This window comes from Nematolebias whitei, chromosome 1 (genome assembly GCF_014905685.2).
Source record: "Nematolebias whitei isolate Nwh7 chromosome 1, NemWhi1, whole genome shotgun sequence".
In the NCBI taxonomy this organism is placed as follows: Eukaryota; Metazoa; Chordata; class Actinopteri; order Cyprinodontiformes; family Rivulidae; genus Nematolebias; species Nematolebias whitei.
In genome coordinates, this window is record NC_056498.1 from 22,015,879 (window position 1) to 22,034,700 (window position 18,822).

General features: G+C 39.6%; 2 protein-coding genes across 2 annotated transcripts in view; one reads left to right on the top strand and one right to left on the bottom strand.

Moving 5' to 3' along the window:
• The first annotated feature begins 414 nt into the window (after positions 1 to 414).
• On the top strand, positions 415 to 5,135 carry ino80b (INO80 complex subunit B). Its single transcript, XM_037683091.1, is given in 6 exon segments — positions 415 to 691; positions 1,079 to 1,259; positions 1,336 to 1,481; positions 4,077 to 4,140; positions 4,142 to 4,250; positions 4,399 to 5,135. Coding segments are annotated over 6 exon segments (1,005 nt in total). The 5' UTR covers positions 415 to 651; the 3' UTR covers positions 4,864 to 5,135.
• Positions 5,136 to 6,533: 1,398 nt separating this feature from the next.
• The window catches only part of intu (inturned planar cell polarity protein), a 38,905-nt gene continuing 26,616 nt past the window's right edge, over positions 6,534 to 18,822 (bottom strand). The window contains exons 7-17 of the mRNA XM_037683102.1: positions 18,344 to 18,421; positions 17,998 to 18,181; positions 16,786 to 16,839; positions 16,024 to 16,086; positions 15,615 to 15,833; positions 10,686 to 10,778; positions 10,199 to 10,606; positions 9,621 to 9,715; positions 9,364 to 9,553; positions 7,215 to 7,357; positions 6,534 to 6,898 (exon numbers count right to left, since the gene is read on the bottom strand). Of these exons, the coding sequence (XP_037539030.1) occupies positions 6,787 to 6,898; positions 7,215 to 7,357; positions 9,364 to 9,553; positions 9,621 to 9,715; positions 10,199 to 10,606; positions 10,686 to 10,778; positions 15,615 to 15,833; positions 16,024 to 16,086; positions 16,786 to 16,839; positions 17,998 to 18,181; positions 18,344 to 18,421 (1,639 nt within the window). The 3' untranslated portion in view covers positions 6,534 to 6,786. The remainder of the gene's footprint in view (positions 6,899 to 7,214; positions 7,358 to 9,363; positions 9,554 to 9,620; positions 9,716 to 10,198; positions 10,607 to 10,685; positions 10,779 to 15,614; positions 15,834 to 16,023; positions 16,087 to 16,785; positions 16,840 to 17,997; positions 18,182 to 18,343; positions 18,422 to 18,822) is intronic.

Here is an 18,822-nt window from a genome sequence, read left to right on the forward strand (position 1 = left end):
AAGATTATCTTTCGGCCAAGTACGCCCGTTGCTGTTGTTTTCCTTTTTTCTCCATTGAAGTGCAGCACACAACAGGCACGAGAGCTGGTTAGGTGTTGTGCCGAAAATAGCACCCCGGCTGTGAAACGCTAAGCAGTTTCGAGGGCTGTTTGTTCACTAATAATTTGAATAAAAGTCAAAAAAATTAAACGCATCTTACGTTTTCCACTACTTTTTAGGAACACGTTTATCTATATTATTGATTTTGAAAATTATACAGGCATTTGGCAGGCTTGTCTGCTGTGGTGCCTTTTATGGCACAACACCAGTTTGCTTGTTCCGGAAATAACCGGAAAACGTCGACGTGAACGTCCGTGTTGTTAGCTTAGCTTAGCTTAGCTGTCAGTTACGTTTACAATATACGGTTTTGTTTGTTTTTTTGTTTGTTTTTTGCTGACTGCGTAGACATTTTTTTTTTTTTGTCAACGGACGACCTCATTTAAAGTTAAAGCTTTAGTTAACTGTTATTTAATTACCTTAAACAACAGAGCCGAAGCCAGCGGCTAACATCATGTTAAGTAGTGAAATGCATTTTATTTAGCAGGGACTGGAGTGGTTCGGGATCAGTGTGACTGTTTTGATTCGTGTTGACATGTGTTGACTGTCGTTTCAATGGGTAAAAGAAAAGACATGATTCACTCCAAATATCTCGGTGAGTAGTTATAATTCAACATTTGAAGGTAAAATTAATCATGTGCTGAACTACACACACGGTTTTCTACTTGTGATGAACACCCGAGCACTATCTGTTTTCATGAATATAGTCTCCAAAATTACTCTTCAAAAATCACATACAGTTGAATCAGTTCCTCCACGTCTATTGTAAGAAGCAGAGTAATAATAAACTAAATGTGGTTATTTATCTGAGACTGAGGGTCAGAAATAGCAAAAATAAGTGCTGGATTTCATTTGTACATCTCTGGAAGTGGGGGGAAAATGATATAGCTTTTTGCCCCTTTGTCTCTAACAAACCCAATTTATTTATTTCAGTAAACATTTCTAAAAAAAAATGTTTCCATTTCCATCTGTCCCTCTGCAGCTGAAAGCAGCTCCGGCCTGCACAGCATCCACAAGAGGAAACACAAGAAACACAAGAAGCACAAAAAGAAACATCACAGCTTCGCCGAGGCCCCAGAGCCCGAGCCTGTGCCGGTCCCTCGACCTCCACCGCAGCTTCGACTGAAGATCAAACTGGGAGGACAGACGCTGGGCACCAAAAGGTGAGCTGTTTGCACCTGGTTTTAATGTTTATTGATTTGAATACACAGTGAGTTGACCAGCTGTTGTCCGACTCAGCGTTCCCACCTTCACCGTCCATCCTGGAGTGGCTCGTCCTCCCTCACCACTGATGATCATCGATAACGATGTGGATGATGATGATGAAGATGAAGATGATGACGATGAGCCCTCTGTGCCGTTGGAGCAGTATCGAGCCTGGTTGGGTATGTAGGGCTACAGCCATTTTTGAGTTTTGAGCTGCAGACTTTTTCGGACCCAACAGGAGAACATCGAGTTTCACTATTAGAACAAGTTTTAAGAATTAACTTGTTGGTTTTATTTGCAAATATTTCCCACCTGAATGTTCAGAGAATAAATCTAAAGAACTCTATATAAATAAGCCAACCAGATAAAGGACACACTGAGGTCTAGTGTAGATGTGTCTACACTGGATATGTCTTGTTTTATTAGCATCTAAAACACAAAAGGCTTAAACTTAAATCTTTGGTTTTTAATATAAATGTTAAAAACGAAGATATTGTCTCCATTTTTTATTAAAACACTGACATAAAAGACTCATATTGTTAAAGGCTTAAAAGGTCAAAGGTCACAGTATGCACAAGCTATATGTTGCCTCCACTTAATTCAGGGTTTTAAAAACATAGTTGAAACCTCTTGTACAACTACCTTTTTCATTTGTTGACATTGAACTGCCAGCCAGTGGACCTTTTTACAGTTACAGCATGTTCAAAGTCAGTATTTTGCAATGCATTGTGGTCTAGATATATTCATGCCTACTTCCAATTCTTTGATTTCTAATTGACTTATTTGTCACTTGTGTATATTTGTTACTATCACGGTCTATGACCTCTTTATCTGATGAAACATTATTTTTAAGTTTGAGGTTTCATCTCTGCGTTCACTTTTATCAGTGGTTGGTGTTCCAAAATTCAAACATCCGGAACAAACTTCTTCAAAAACGTTTTATTCTGTTTGCCTGTTTACCACAAAGTAAAACTAGGGGTGCACCGATTGCTGTTTTCCGATCACCGATCTCTAAAAAGTCTGACCAGCCGATTCAGATTTTGGCCGATACCGATTTTTGTTTTATAAGTGACACTGTCAGGTGTTATAAAGTCACAATGCATCTTCAGTTTTTCCAATCTTATTTTATTGAAAGACATACCCCTTGAACAATATCCTAGAAACAATACAAACTTGTTTTAACTGGCCATGAGGTAGTGCTCTGAAATATAAATGAAGTTCAGACAATTGTTTAAAATACAAAAAAATTGGTTTCTTGTGTACTGTATTTTCCGCCATACACATCGCTCCGCTCTATAAGTCGCATCAGTCCAAATATGTCTAATAAAGTGGAAAGATCCATAAATACGTCGCTTCGCCGTATGCGTTGCATCTATTATGCGTCACCGCTGACAAACCGGAAATGTGGGCCGGTGTTGTGCCAAAAATCGATTGGCTGTCAAATGGCGGCTGCAAGATTGTGCACGGGAGGACTTTAACAAGAATTTAACAATATTAACACTTAAAAACAATTATTTGTTTGCTCGGCATTATAGTAAAGGTGTGTCTCAGTTTAAGTTTTGCTTAATAAATGCACTTTAATGGTCAAATCAGCTGCATTTCAAAACCCAATTCGCGAAAGCGGGCATGTGCAGAGGGACGAGTCGCTGCACTTTTCTTAGAAATTTAACAAGATAAGCACCTAAAACAATTATTTGTTAGCTCGATTTTATAGTAAAGGTGTGTTTCAGTTAAACTTTTACTTAATAAAAGGACTTTGACGGTCAAATTAGCTGCATTTCGCCGGGGCAGTGCAGCGAAACGAATTGACGTTTGCTCCGAGCGAGCAGAATGAAGGTGGCAGGCTGTGGCAAGCCGACTGTGTCATTAATAGCTACTTTGACCTATTACATGACACAGTGGCATGCCATACTACTCGAGTGTCATCTAGTGGCTGAAAATGGTAGTGTTCAATATTTTCAGACAGAATGAATGAAAACGGTCATATCTCAGCCAAAAATTGGTTTATAAATATGGGGGAAAAATCCATAAATGTGTTGCTTCAGTGTATAAATCATAGGGCATGCAAATTATGTAAAAAAAAAAAAAAAGCAACTTATAGGGTGAAAAATACGGTAAGTATCAGCTTATCTCCCAAAATTAAGGAAATCGGAGCTGATAAATCAACCGGCCGATTTATCGGTGCACCCATATAAAATACCAATACAACACATTTATAAACTTGTACTTAAAAGTCAATAATAATTATAAAAGCATGTGTAAAGGACCAAAACACTGGATTTGACTCCACCTTGAGTACTGGAAGTATCTATGAATTCACCGTAAATCTTCTCTAAAAACACATTTTCTCTTCGGCTTTTAACTTGGCTTATGTCGGCTTTCATTGTTTGTTTTTTTAGTTTTATGATTTTAACTGTTAATGGTTTATACAGTTTTAATAGTGTTTATCAGCGTACAGCACTTTGGCCAATGTTGTTGTTTTTTTTAAAACACTTTACAATAAAGTCGTTTTGTATTCGTATTTTATATTATATATGCACAATGGTATCTTTAAAAATGTCCATTCTGACTATGATATTATAGTCAAAAATTATAGTCACTACTTTTCAAAAAGAGCATAGTTAATATATGTTGGCCATTATTTCCAAATAAAGCAATTGATAAGATAGTTTTCAGGTCAATGTTTAACCTGTATCAGAATAACAAATATGTGTAAAAACAAAGTTGTGACTGTGTGTTGCACGTTAATAAATAATCTCTTTGTTGTCTTTTAGATGAAGACAGTAACCTGGCAGCATCCCCTCTACCAGACCTGGACTCAGACTCCATGCTGGGGGGGGCCTGTGGATGAAGAAGAGAGGTGGCTGGATGCCCTGGAGAAGGGAGAGCTGGATGACAACGGAGAGCTAAAAAAGGAAGTTGATGAGTCTCTGCTCACCACCAGACAGGTGAGAAGACAATGCAAGTGGAGAAATGTGCATGTCTTGTTTTGAAATCACTATAAGCCAAACAAATGATGCTTTAAGAGAACAACAGTCCATCCTGACACGTCTTCAGTAAAATGTTTCTCTTGATGCTTTTGTTGTTCCTCTTCAGAAAGCCCTCCTCCACAAGCAGCAGACTCAGCCTCTGCTCGAGCTGCCCATGGGCTACAAGGAGAAAGAGATGACTGCAGAGATGATGCAGAAGCGGGAGGAGCGGGCCCGTAAGAGACGCCTGCAGGCCGCCAAGAAGGCAGAGGAGAACAAGAACCAGACGATAGAGAGGCTGACAAAAACCAGCAAGGCCAAGATCAAAAGCCTGAAAGATCGGAGGTCCAAGCAGAGCCAGAGCCCCATGGTTCGCTACAGCGACTCGGCTCAGGGAATCGTCATCTCTTTCCCCTCAGGGGTCTCCACTCCAAGACCGGCATCTCTCCGTCCTCCACCGGTGGCTCTGGTGAACTGCGGCGTGAGTGGGTGCTCCAACCTTAAAAAGTACTCTTGCTCTAAGACCGGGGTTCCTCTCTGCAGCCTGGAGTGCTACAAGAGGAACCTGGTGACGGTGCAGAGCGCAGCCTGAAGCTCCGAATCAGACCAGCCCTGTTTAAACTCCATGTGAGCTCGTAAGAGTCAGAAAACTGTCCACTTAAATGGTCTTTCCAGGAATAATCAGTGTGGAGTGACATCTCATCGAAAGGCTCAGCTTATTTGTTGCTGTGTCATTGTTTTTCTGTGCTGCTAGTTCAGACACTTTGAAATGGGGCTCTGTGGAGTAGTTATGAACAATCAATAAGTGACCTGTTGTAGAAAGCTATTAAAAGGACCTCTGTTTGGAGAAACAGCTTATTTCTGACCGGATCGATGAGCCAAAGGCTGGTCAAAACGCAGCTGAAAGCCAAAGTGGATTGCTGTCCTCTTAAAAATAACTCTTCAAAATAAAGTTCATTTAACCAGTACTTTATAATCGTTTAATCCGCCGTCATTTTCACATTACAAAGTTATTTTCAAGGTACTTGATGGTTCTTTGAACCTTCCGGTGCAGCCTGAGGCACTTCCTGGAGGAATATCACATTTTGTTAGAATATCTGTGTAATGTGAAAGTGACAGCACTGTAAAGGTTTCTAAAATAATGTTTGTGTGTACGGCTGGGACGCACTGAAACAAGAGTTGTTGAAAAGTGGCACGGTGGAGCAGTGGTTAGATGTGTCAGCTCAGCGAGGATGTTGCAGGTTTGCCTCCCAGCCTTGATATGCATGTTAGGTTAAATGGTAACTCCAAAATGTCCCTAGTACATATGTATGTATGTACATATATATCTATACACATTAAGAGTGTATATATGTATATATAATTTCTTTATAAATGCTTGTATAGCTTTTCAATATGATCCAAATGGATTTGCTTTCAAAACATTTTTGTTTAAACTGCTCCAATATTAAACATTAAACAAAGTGCTACTTTATAAACCTTCTTTTAGATTGACATGTTTTTTTTTAATAATCTGTTGAACGTCTCAGCAGAAACATAATGAAGCGTTTGCTGCTATTTGCTTCTGCAAATAACCACATAATTCCATGTAAATACCAAGTAATATGAATATAAAAATGTATAAACCGCTGTTGAACGAACAGCTGTGAAAACTTTGATCTTGGAGCAGTTTGTTTTTTAAGATGGCAACAATCCACTTTGGTTTTAGCTGTTTGGTTAGCTTTTAGCTTGTCGATCCAGTGGGCCTTGAACCTCTAAAGTGAGCCTCTTCATTGAGCTATCTGCAACAGTTAAGATATTAATTGTTCTCAACATTTCCACAGAACCCCACCTCTGCCTCTTTAAACAACTCAATTATGTACATCATGCAAAACTCATCTAGTCCAAATGTATTTATGATTTAATAGGCATTTTTGGTTTAACAAAATGTAATGCTTTTACTATATTGAACATTTTTTCATTGAGAAAGTATTTTAGGATCAAGTAAAATACTATGAAACATTAGAAACTGTTGATTTTTAATAAGAATATTGCTCATTGACAAATGAGCCCATTTCCATACAAAACTGTACAATACTTAAATTAGGTGAAGTTTTTGCTTTACTGCATATAAAATGTGAATATATCAATGCACCTTTGTTTGCCATCAGGTCAGAAGTTTATGCAGATTTTTTTTTTTTTTAATTGGTCTACCTTCACAGCACAATATGATTTAATCAGCTGGTCCTACAGGAGAAGAGGTATTCATTTGGCAAACACTTCTGGTGGAAATCAAGGCACGAGAAGGATGTGGGTTGAAGTAGAGTCTGTCTCAAAGCCTTCGTCACGCTTCGCTGTAATCTGCAGAAAATCATCTGGAAAATGGAGGCCTGCGAGGGCAAGGATCGACCACAAAGCACCTTCCTGTTCCATCACCTCGCAGGCAGCTTTAACGTTCTGCACTAGGAAGTAGAGTTTCATTTTCCTGAGAGTACGACTGGAAACCTTCATCTTTGGTGTCCGTTTTGACGGTGCGTCACGTAGCCAAACCGAAGGAGAGCCTGAAGGCCATCTCAACAGGAATTTCTGGCACTGAGTCGTGAAAACACACGTAGAACTCCTGGGGAACTGGCTCCAGCAACATCCGTCTGCATATGAGATCAAAAGATGTCTTTTAAAATAAAGAAAAGGGAAAGTCCTGCAACATTAAAGCTGGAAATCTGGATCAAAACTACTTCAGATTTATCGCCCATGATCCTGATTTAAGTTTTAAATTTACTTAATCTGATGCAATCCCTAAGTTACAAACTGGAACACTTTCAGGGATAAATTATTTTCTCAGGTTCAACTTGTGTCTTTCCTCCCTTTCTACAACTTGCCTGTTTATCAGCAGCTGCTTCAAACGTCAAAAATTTAAAGCTCAAGTGTTTTTTTTTTCCTCCATCAAAACCAGTAGAGACGTACCCTATTACCCAGTAAGTCATGGTGGGGGCGGATTTCTTCTGGTCGGTCCAGTTCTCAGGTTTGCACTGAAACAGAACCCCGTGTTCTTTGACTGGACCCAGACCCCAGCTAGCGTTCTGAGGCCTATCTGCAGCGCGACGGCCCTGCAGGAGACAAAAGGATGAACAGTCACAATTCAGTCAACGGATGGAGTGCAGAAAGGAAAACGGGCGACGTCCCATTTTCTCGCCTGCTGGATTAAACAAAGTGAGCTGCACATTTTCTAAGATCTCAAGACACCAAAGCTCGTATTTCTACATGTGATGCATAATAAATACAAACTAATTATACACCATTATTTGTAAAAAGTGTTAATGTGTAGAGTAGTGTCTCCATCCCCAGCTGCTTCATATTGTGTATTATAGTAGCAGATTAACTTAAATATGAGAAAATGAGTTTAAAATGTACATGTTTGCAGTAATTTTTAGGGTCATGAAAGTTGTTCAGAATCAGCTGTATTACTAAGGTTATTAGAGCTGAGATGTATGGCTCCTTAAAGGGAACCAGATCCTGATGATCTGTTCGCTTCATAGAGCTGATCAATTTTAAACGGCAGTGACATCATCACATGATATATGTGACGACTTACAGTACGTCATCAGGGCCGTACCACGTGTTTCGTAAAACGGGAACCCCCCTCCCCCCCATGAGCCGCTGCACTTCTCCCCTTGGCCTGTTTTTCTTCGTCTCAGTGAAAAAGTGAAGGATGAGCATTTGTCTCTGTGGTTGAGGAGGAAAACAAAGAAATTAAAAAGAAGGAAAAAATGAAGTAAAAATAACAATGGCTCTTTACTGTCTGTAACTTATTGGCTCTTTTTGTTTGTTGTAAAAAGATGTTCAAATGATCTGGATCCTTCAAGAACGTCACATCTCTAAATGTTATACACTCTTAGTTTTAAGATTAACAGATATTTTTACAACCCTAATAACCCCCATCCTCAATTCTCATCAGCTTTACTATTTGACCAACCCAGAATTTTTGAGGCCAATATCAATATTGATGTCCCATGATTTAAAAAAAAAAGGCTAGCACCTATTTTAACAGTTTAAGGCATGATCCAGCAGTATCCGGCTCGAAGGACCAAAATGTTGGATAAAAATATCCTCTATTTAATTTCGTTAAATAAAAGAACCACACTCCATGGCAGGAGAAGATTTTTTTTTAACCCAGTTTACTTGCAAGGGCAGAGTTCACCACAGGCTTACACAGATGTTTCATTGGAGCCCCGGTCATGAAGATCTGTGCCGGACAGTATACGAGAAGTGTTTTTTATAATGCTTATCAACTACTACAGGTCATGACGGCCTCAGCTCCCCAGCTCACAGACAGTCCTTGAATTGATCAGGTGTCTGCAGACTCCTCTCTGAGAGGAAAACGACTTTCTGAACTCACACGCATGGTTCAACAATAATTTAACATTAGCAGTGATTTAAACCTTTACCAGAATTCCCCAGACATTTTGATGCAACTCCACTTTCTCAAACAGTAGTACCACTGGTGATACTCAGAATCCTTCTAGTGGTATCAACTTGGTGTACCAACATTTTACAAGTTAAATAAGGTAAACCAACATAATCCAACATGTGATGTAAAGCTCAAGAGCAGCGTGAGCCAAAAAAGACGTGGGGTTAAAGAAAATAAAGATCTTGTCTCCAACTGGAAACTCATTAAACCAGAAGTCTGTCATAATGGTGGCACTTGAAGATCTTGGTGTTCTAGGAAATTATAATTGTTTAAAACATTTGAGAATCACTGCTGAATTATTTGACATTTAATTACTGCTATTTCAACCTTTGAATTCCTTGAAGTGTACTTTTAAAAGATCATACCTAAACCTTTTCATCATCATCTGGAATGTTTAAAACCCTTTGATGTGATGCAAATGTGCACAGTTCAGAGATTGCTTCATCCACAAAGAAACTGACAACAACTTTCTAACTATTTTAAACAAAATAAGAGATGTAAAGAGTCAAAACTGCATCGACTTCAGCTCCTGAAGCCATAAAACGTGTGAGGAAGTGATTCCACGTTTTGCTTTTTGATATAACCTCATTCTAGCTGTGTGACCAAAGCTGAAACTTTCATTTGGGCGTGGTTAGACGGTCTCACCCTGGCCGGCAGACACTGCTGGAAGGCGGCTCGTATGGACAGGCAGCAGTGGTGGAAGTTGCGGATGAGCTGCGGGTGGATGGAGCCGCTGAGCTGAGCCACTTCTCTGTGAGTCGGAGCGATGAAGATCCCCTGCACCGTTTCCATCAGCACAAAGTGAAACAAGGTGTTTTCTGCACCTGACGTCAATCTGCCACAGAGAAAAAAATGTTATTCTGCTCGTAACTTTAAAAGAAACCGACTGTTCTGTTACGTACTTCAAGTTGTTGTACATCTCCTCTGTTTCCCTCTCTGTCAGGGTCTTCTTCAGGGTCCCCAGATAGAACGGGTTTGGGTGTTTCAACCTGGGTGTCTGGAAAACAATCATATTAAAATAAAACAACACTTTGTTGTTTTATTCCTTTTAAGGTTCAGTATTATGAATATTGTTAGAATTAGATGGTTAGAAGATTCATCAAATAATGTCAGAGCAGAGGTAAATATTTCTGAAAACCCGTCAGTTAATACATTACAGAGTATTAAGTCATCCCTGATTTCATTACTTGTGTTTTCAAGGAGTCAGACTTTATTATAATCTCTTAAAGTGGTTTTGAACAACAAATAATAATAATAATAATAATTCTCCAGGCTTATAGAGAAAAAAGCAGTGTGTATACTGTATTTTTTGTTATGTTCTTGTTTTATATTGACATTGGCTGCTTTTTCACTTACTCTCTATCCAAGTCTGTATCTGATTAAAACAACAACATGTGCAGTTTGTGCTTAAAAAATGGAAAAAGGACAAGACTTGCTCAACACAGTACATATGTTTAAAGTGAGAAAGGATGGGCTCTACCTTATAGAGGCCTCCGCTGCCTCCACTCCCATCAGACCCCAGAGAGTTTCGTCTCCCCACGAGCTTCCTTGCTGAGTCCGGAGTAGAATGAGGACTGAGGCCTGAAGGTCCTGACCCGGCATCAGTCTGCCCCTCGCTCCCACTGTCCGACAAGCTCCTCTGTGGGCTGGACCGGCGGGACTTCTCACCGAAAAGACTGCGTCCTCTGTACCCCGGCGAGGGGCCTCTAAAAGCTCCAGTGAGTTTGTTGAGGATGGGGGAGGAGGAAGCCAGGCCATCGAGCCGGTCGCGAGTCGTAGCAGCAGGGAGGAACCAGTCAGCACACGACAGGCAGGGAGCAGGTGGGGCGCTCAGACGCTCCTCGATGCCTGCCTCCAACACCTCCAACTGCAACAAGGTGGCTTTCACCTGCAATCAGAACATGAACTCTTCCTCTGTCCTACCAAACAACGTGCACAAAATGACTGGATTTTATTCTAAATCCCACCTGGTCGACGTAAACACAGTCAGGTCCTGGAGAGCCCAGAGCTGGGGAAGCACAGCCACCTGCTTCCAACAGGACACACTGCATAAAGCGTCGCTGAGGGGGAGGCAAAACAGAGCACAAAAGAGGTTGTAAATAAGCACATCTTGTGGAAAAACTTCAAGCGTTCAAATGGACGGTGAGAATAATAATGGAGACTTGGAAGTGCTCGTCTCATTGGTACGGCAGCAAACAGAGGACTGAAATAAAAACAAAAAAATAACCCGTACAAGACTGAACATGATGGACATGCCTGTCTTTATCATGCTAACTTCTTTGATACTTATATATTTTAGAAACTTTATAGAATTTTAAGAAAGAGTGATGACAACAACGACAACAATAGACAATCATAAAGGATGCATACAATTTTTTTTTTTTTTAACAATAATATATAAGGTAAAGAGTATTGGTCCAAGCACTGAACCCTGAGGAACTCCATGACTAATTTTGATCTATGAAGAAGATTCATTATTAACATTTACAAATTGGAATATATCAGATAAATATGATTTAAACTAATTTAGGCCGTTCCTGTAATCCCAGTATCATATTTCAAGCCTCTGTAGTAAAATATTGTGATCAACTGTATAAAATGCAGCACTGAGGTCTAACAGGACCAGTGTAGACACAAGTCCATTGTCTGAGGCCATGAGAATATCATTAATGACTTTCACCAGTGCTGTTTCTGTGCTATGTGAGCTCTAAACCCTGACTGAAACTCTTCAAACAGATTATTTCTTTGTAGATGTTCACACAACTGACCTGCAACTATTTTCTCTAGAATTTTTGAGATGAAAGTTAGATTAGATATACGTTTTTAATTGACTAGGATTCCTGAGTCAAGGTTATGTTTCTTAAGTAAAGGTTTAATTACAGCAATCTTAAAGCTCTGTGGTACATAATAATATTCATTAGAGACAAATTAAGCAGATCCAAAATGTGGCTATTAATTAAGGGAAATACGTCTTTAAACAGTCTGGTTAGGATGGGATCTAGCAGGCATGTGAATGGTTTGGATGAAGCTATTATTTTAGACAATTCAGAGAGCTCAACAGGACAAAAACAGTCCAAACATAAATCAGGTTCTAGTAACATTTTCCAAGTTGCCTCATCTGACATGGAACCAGAGGTGAAAGTATGAAGGACGGTTTGAATTTTCTCCCTAATGAAATAATTTTATTTATAAAGAATCTAATTATAGGGGGTCGAGATGGTGTAGAGGCAGGGCAGCCGGCTTGGGACCCAAAAGTCCCAGGTTTGATCCCCGGTCACTGCATACCTCATGGTGTCTCTGGGCAGCACATCCTATCCCCAAAATGCCACCAGGATGCTTTCAATAGCTGCCCACTGCACCACCTGGTGGTGGATGGGTTAAATGCAGAGACTAATTTTGCCATTGTATGGAAACATACAGTGATGACATTATTATTATTATAAAGAAAGGGAGTGGTGGTGCAGAGGTTAGAGAAGGTGGGCCTGTGATCGGAAGATCGCTGGTTCAACTCCCGGTACCAACAACATCAAAATGTGGGTGGGATAGGTGAAGCACCCACACCTGCCTCCACCCTCCTTTGCCTCTGGGCCCTTGATCAAGGCCCTTAACCCCACATCTGCTCCCCTGGGCATCCTATAGCAGCTCTCTACTTTAGACAACACAGGGGGCTGTGGTAGCTTGGTGGTCTTTGGTTGTGTCAGGAGGGCATCCGGTGTAAAAACAAGTGCCAAGTCTTCAAGTAACTCAGGTCGCTGTGGCGACCCCTAAAGAAGGGAGAAACCCAAAGAAAAAGAAAAAAAATCTCATGAAGTCTTCACTGTTTATAGTTGTAGGGATACATGGTTCAACATTAAAGTTGTTTTATATTTTTTTTAAATAAGGGGCAAATATTATAAGAATTTTTTTTCTTCTCTCTGCACCCTTTTTATTCAGTGTTTTTTTTCTTTTTAATTAATTTGTTTTATTTTAAATGAATGAATAAATGAATTCAATAAATAAATATAGTTACAAAGCTATACATAATTAAGTTATAGTAGTTATAGTATATTTATAGTAGTATATATAGTTTATTAAGTTATAATAGAAGAAAGTAAGCAAATCTTGTTGTTTTAGGGCATATTTATCAAATCCAAGGCCAAATTGGGTCCTTGTTAACATCTAGCCCCAAAAATGATATTTTGAATGTAAAATATTTTTATGGCTTCTTATTTTGATTTTTTTTTTAAATGAGCATACTTCATTTAGTACAAAGTCTCCGTGACTGTTGAACAACTTTAGATTAAAAAAAGTTATTTTTCAGTAATGAATGAAAGGTTGAATGAAAATTTTTTTTTATTTTGATGAAGAAAGATCAACAGATTCAAGTTAGATCATAGATCTAATTTGATGTCTTCTACTTACTAATTACTAACTAATTAGTAATAGTAGTAGTAACTTGTCTGTATTTCATAATGATAGTCATTTAGTTCTTATCTTTACCTCTTTGTGATCTATGTATTTTATCCTGTGTCCTTCACTTGTTTTGTTTCTGTACAGCACTTTGGCTGGCCTTGTTGCTGTTTAACTGCTTTATAAATCAAGGATTCAAGGAAGGTTCTTTATTGTCATTCACATCACATGTGGTACATGAGGTGGAACAAAATTCTGTACACACGGTCCCAGTTACATCCAACAATAGCACAAATATAAAGTGTAAAAAGAAACAGTAAATAAGGATCTAAGATATAAACTGATATACGCTAAACGAATGCCCAGTGGCATGCTAAACGATCTAAGATATACACTAAACAGTAATAATGTAAGACAATACACTTAACAACAGCAGCCCAATTCTCAGGTTCCGTTCGGCTATAATTTACACGCTTAATGCGAGCACTAACATAAACTAAACTAACATAAACTGGGATTTATTCAAAGCATGCAACAAAAATACAGAAACAAGGCGCCAAAAGTGAAAAAGAAATCTATGGTCCTATTAGCAGAGTGGTTCTGATAGTGAGGTTATCTTAGCAACATGGTCCAGTTAGCAGAATGGTACTGTTAGCGGTGTGGTTCGGTTAGCGGCATGGTGTTGTTAGCAGCGTTAGCAGGTCTTGTTAGCAGGTGCCGTCAGCAGCATGATGATAATAAGGACTGCAGTGGTATGGTATGGTAATATCACCCAGGTTTAGTGGACAGATGTATTTATACAAATAAAATCCAAATAAAAAAGTAAGCTCTATTATACTAGCCTATCATTGTTATTTTGATTTGTACCCTTCAAAACCTAAAGGTGTGCCAGATTATAAGAGAAACATTTCCATCAGCTAATTTCAAGTCTTCTTTCCTCAGTGACAACATTCACACCAGTTTTTCTATTGCTAACTGCTTTGACGACTCATCAACCTCGGCAAACGCAAAGGCTGGTTTACCTCAGTCAGTTTAACAGATATTGAGCAAAAATTTGACGTGGTAGTAGCTGAGAGTCGTTCACAACAGAGTGCTAACAGATGGAGAAAGATCTCATTATACTGAGTGAGATGAAAATATTTTAGAGGTTTGAACAAAACAGCTATGGCTCCATCCAAGGTTCCCAGCATTTCATGAAACGCAATTCCCTGATTTTCTTTCCTGAGTAAATCCTGAAATTCCAAGAGATATTTCAGTCACATGAAACGCTCAGAACTTAGCATCTTAGATGGAGGGCAGGGTCACATTCAGAGATGACAGGAAGTATACTGTGACCAACAGGACGTGCATACGTCAATCAAACTTAATAAATGATTTTATTGTATAACATATAAAGCCTCCACAGCCAATCAGTGAGGATGTACACTGTAGAACATGGATTCATTGATACTAGCATGAATACATGAACATGTCCAAATTTCAGAAACATCATCTTTTAATCAACAGGTCAGGGTTCAAATTCTCTTTGTCTTTAAAATTTGAATGTCATTTTTAGGCCTGTCGCGATAAACAATAAATCAATCAATCGCATAATAAATGAAAATTATCTACCTCATTTTCATTTAGTGGCTTTATCGTTTCTTCGTGTCGCTCTTTCTAATGAACACTGGATGACAAAGATCAACTCCGGTGCTCTTCACTGACACCTCCCTTTCTCTTTAAAATCCATTTTAACAGTCCAGAATTGAGATTTTTGATCATTAAAAGCAGTTAAGCTGAGAAGCTAAGCTATGAGCTAAGCTAACAGGCCGACCTCAGGAAAAAAATCTCCGTCTTGTTGAAGCTCCAAAATTCACAGTTGAAACCCGTGCCTTTGTGTACAAAGTTGTTTATCTTTACCAAAAAAAGCTGAGAACTTGTTTACTGATTTAATTTTTTTTTTAATTAAAAGCTTTGTGTGAAAAATGCTATGCTAAAGAGCTCAAACCACACCGAGTGTCCACCATTTTGAGAACCGAAAAAAGGAAGGAAAGACAGCCCATGTCACGTCAAGGGGCCTCCCTCCCATTTTCTTAAAGAGACGCCGCTCACCCTCACTATTCATCCTTCAGTTCAAACAGTCTTATACTGCCATCTGGTGATCGAAAAAAGGTACTATGTTCAAAACAAATTAACCAACATTTATTTTTAAATTTGACAATAATTACTAATTATTGTCAAATTTCAAACAATATTATCGTTTATCGCAATCATTTCTGAGACGATTAATCGCCCGGCAAAATTTGCTATCGTGACAGGCCTAGTCATTTTCTTGGTTTTCTCTGATTCCTGGGACCCCTGCTATCATTTCTCAACATAAGATAATTTTAGTATAAATCTCTGACATGAGAGGCGGTGCTATATAAACCTTCAAGGAAAGCCAGACTTAATTTTTATTATGTTTTACTTGATTCGAGTGATCAGTGCAGCCTTAAACGTAATCACTAGTCAGTGACTTTCCTCCTTACCAGTCCCACTATGAGCAGGAAGTGTCGTCCCTGCGGTTGGCTGAAGCCCGGTGCGGAGCTGACCCCTCCACTACCTCTCTGCTGGGGAAACACCTCTCTCCAGATGACCAGCTGACCCACTCGCTGCACCGACGCCAGCGGCAGCAGACAGTAATGCTGGCAGTACAGACACACATCCAGCAGGTCCTCTTTTGGAAGATGGTTGGCAATCAGGTAGGACTGAGGGGGGAGATGGAGCAAACACCAAAGACCTTTTTAGTCTTTCACCACAGAACAAACTTATCATGCTTTCTTGTAAAGGACAACCTGGTGTCTGTGACTTTTACACATGACTTGTGACTCTGTCAGGGCAGGATCTAAATGCTGAGTCACTGCAGGAACTGAAGCACGTTTTCACTTCAAAACCCACCTTGTAGAACAAACAGGAGCCAAGTATTACATAGAGACGCCTCAGGCCAAAAAAGTCCTCCGACTGCAAGAAGAAAATGAAGGATAAGGATAAGAAAGTTCACCGCCATTGGTTATAATAGACTGGTATTGTTGTGTGTATTTTACTTCATAATTAACCAAAGAGTGATAGATGGGAGATTTATGTATTTATTTTATAGATCTGATGTATGACTTTACATAGTTGTTGTCAAATGTTTCTCCCTCTGAGAGGAGCAACACTGATACTTAAAGTTTCCAGTCTATGGCAGTAAGAAGAGAAAACACCACTCTTTGACAGACATCATCCATAGAAGAGCAAGTTGTCACAGAACTGGTGGACATTCTGATTCCAAGCAGGTTTCTCTGGGGGACTGTAGCCTTGACGAACCAGAGCACTGATAATCATGAAATCTCAGTTTCATTCACAACTGCTGGCCTCCACACTACAGTATATTAACGCTGTGGTCTCAGGAAAATACAGTTTTATTATGTTCTTATTAAAAATAAACATGTAAACATATCCACCAACACAACCACCTCGTTTTACTTTTTTCTCTGTCCTGACGAGACCAAACGACGGATGGTAAAACACCTAACACATAACAGCCTGCATATGTGCTCATTTAACTGCACCAAACTTAGAATCAGTAACACAACACCAATCACCTCTTTGACACAAGTTAACATGACTTATGACTTGTAACTGAATATAAGGAGCTGGATAAACAAATCAGGTTCTCACCATTTCTCCAAAATCAGAAGACTCAAAATCAGAAAGAACCATGTCCACCTCCACCTGTGAATAAAACATAAAGGCAGCACAATGTCAAGCACAAGTCTTAATTTATGTTGTGCACATTTCTTCAAACTTCAGCTTGTTGTATTTTGTATGAACAAAAGATGGCGCCAAAGCTGCTTTAAAAGCAGAAGCTCTACATGAGGCTTCCAGAGAGCATTGATTCTAACCTTCATCCCATAGACCTGGGGTGTCCACACTTTTTCAGCATGCGAGCTACTTTTAAAATGACCAAGTCAAAGTGATCTACCTACTTTAAGGCCCTGTTTACACGAGAACAACCTCTGGAAACATTAGTGTTTTTTCAATGTTTATTGGGGGTTATAAACAAAAAATGAGTGGGTTTACATGAAAGACGCTGTAGTTTCCATGTCAGTCAAGTTGCCAGATAAGAAATGATGAACTATAGTAGTGTGGCTTTAAAATGATAGTATTTTGACCAAAACTGTCATATGTGCTGAGTAAAGAGATGAGGTGTGTGTTGTGTTTGTTGAACATGTGCACAGAAAAGGGGGTAAATAAGACATTTTAAATTTACCTGGCAACCCTGGCTCAGCTGCATTCATCACACATGATAGTTATGTCCAAACTGGTGAATACACCACCGTCTCTTTGGAACTGGATTTCATTAGTTTTGCTCCTACATGCTGAAAAAGGGTGAGTAGCACAAAAACACTCTGCTCTTTGTCGTTTATTATAACTGTTGTTAGTGCAGAAAAACTTTGTACTGCAGCCGCCCTTTAGTGCGCGTGTGACTTCACTTGCAGAGTAATTCATACCTTCGTGTGGGGTTCCCCCAAAAATCTCCACTCTCACCTGGATTCAGAAACCTTCAATTTCAGAGAGAATCAGGGCTGTCGTCTGTAAATGAACGACCGAGTGTTTCACGTTGTGGAAACGGGCCCTCAGACTGGCTGCCCTGTCTGTCAATCAAGTAATCAATTTCATAGTGAGGATGGATGATAGGCTGACGTTTATTCTTTTTTAATGCCATGCCATCTACCTATGATACATTTGTGATTGACCAGTAGATCATGATCGACCAGTAGATTGTGATTGACCAGTAGATTGTGATTGACGTATTGAGCACCCACGCCATAGACATATATACTCTGTGCTTCATCCACTGCTGTTTCATGACAATTCACAGGAACACACCTTGACTTCTGGAGGCAGAGTGAGCCATCGCACCGCTGGTAAACCATCTAAAAAAAGACTTCCCGAGACGTCAGGTGGTGGCCCGGAGGAGCCTTCCCTCAAACTCGAAGGCTGGATGAGCTGCTGGAAGAACAAGCAGAAGAAATGGTCCAGTCTGGGAGTGTGGTCCTCCTCACAGAACGCCCTGCAAAGGACACATGGGAGATGTCCAATCAAGTCGGAATATAAAGAACTACAGAAGAATTATCATATTTTAGGATGAACAAAACATAGGAGGAGGAAAAAGTAAGAAGGTGTTATTTTTATACAAGAGGAAGTTTCAACCAAAACCAACAACAAAGCGGACCTGTCCAAGGAGCCGTACATCACTTTTAATGTCCGCACCACATCGCCCACCACCGTCTGCAGAGACAGCAGAGGAACCCTGCAGGGAGATGGAAAACAGTCAAACACAGACATGGCTGGACTTCAGCGCAACTAAAGCTGCTTAAATGTTTCTGCTACCTGCAGCCAAGAGGAAAAATAAAAATGAAATAAGTCACGTTTGTCTGAATGTGGGTGCAGAATATTCAAGCGTGACCATCACTTTAGGCAGGCAGACACATCCTCAGGAGGATTTTATGATTCATTTCTAGAATTAATTTATAACCACATGCCCCTTCCTGTAAAAACACATTCATTTTGGAAACAAAAGGGCCAACGAGAAGCAGATGTTTAAAGGACATCTGAAGAAAACAGACGGTCTTTTCAGATTGCATTTACAGATTATTTCCTTTCTCATTAAAAATATTGCTATTATAAAACACAGGTCATCTGATTTTTACA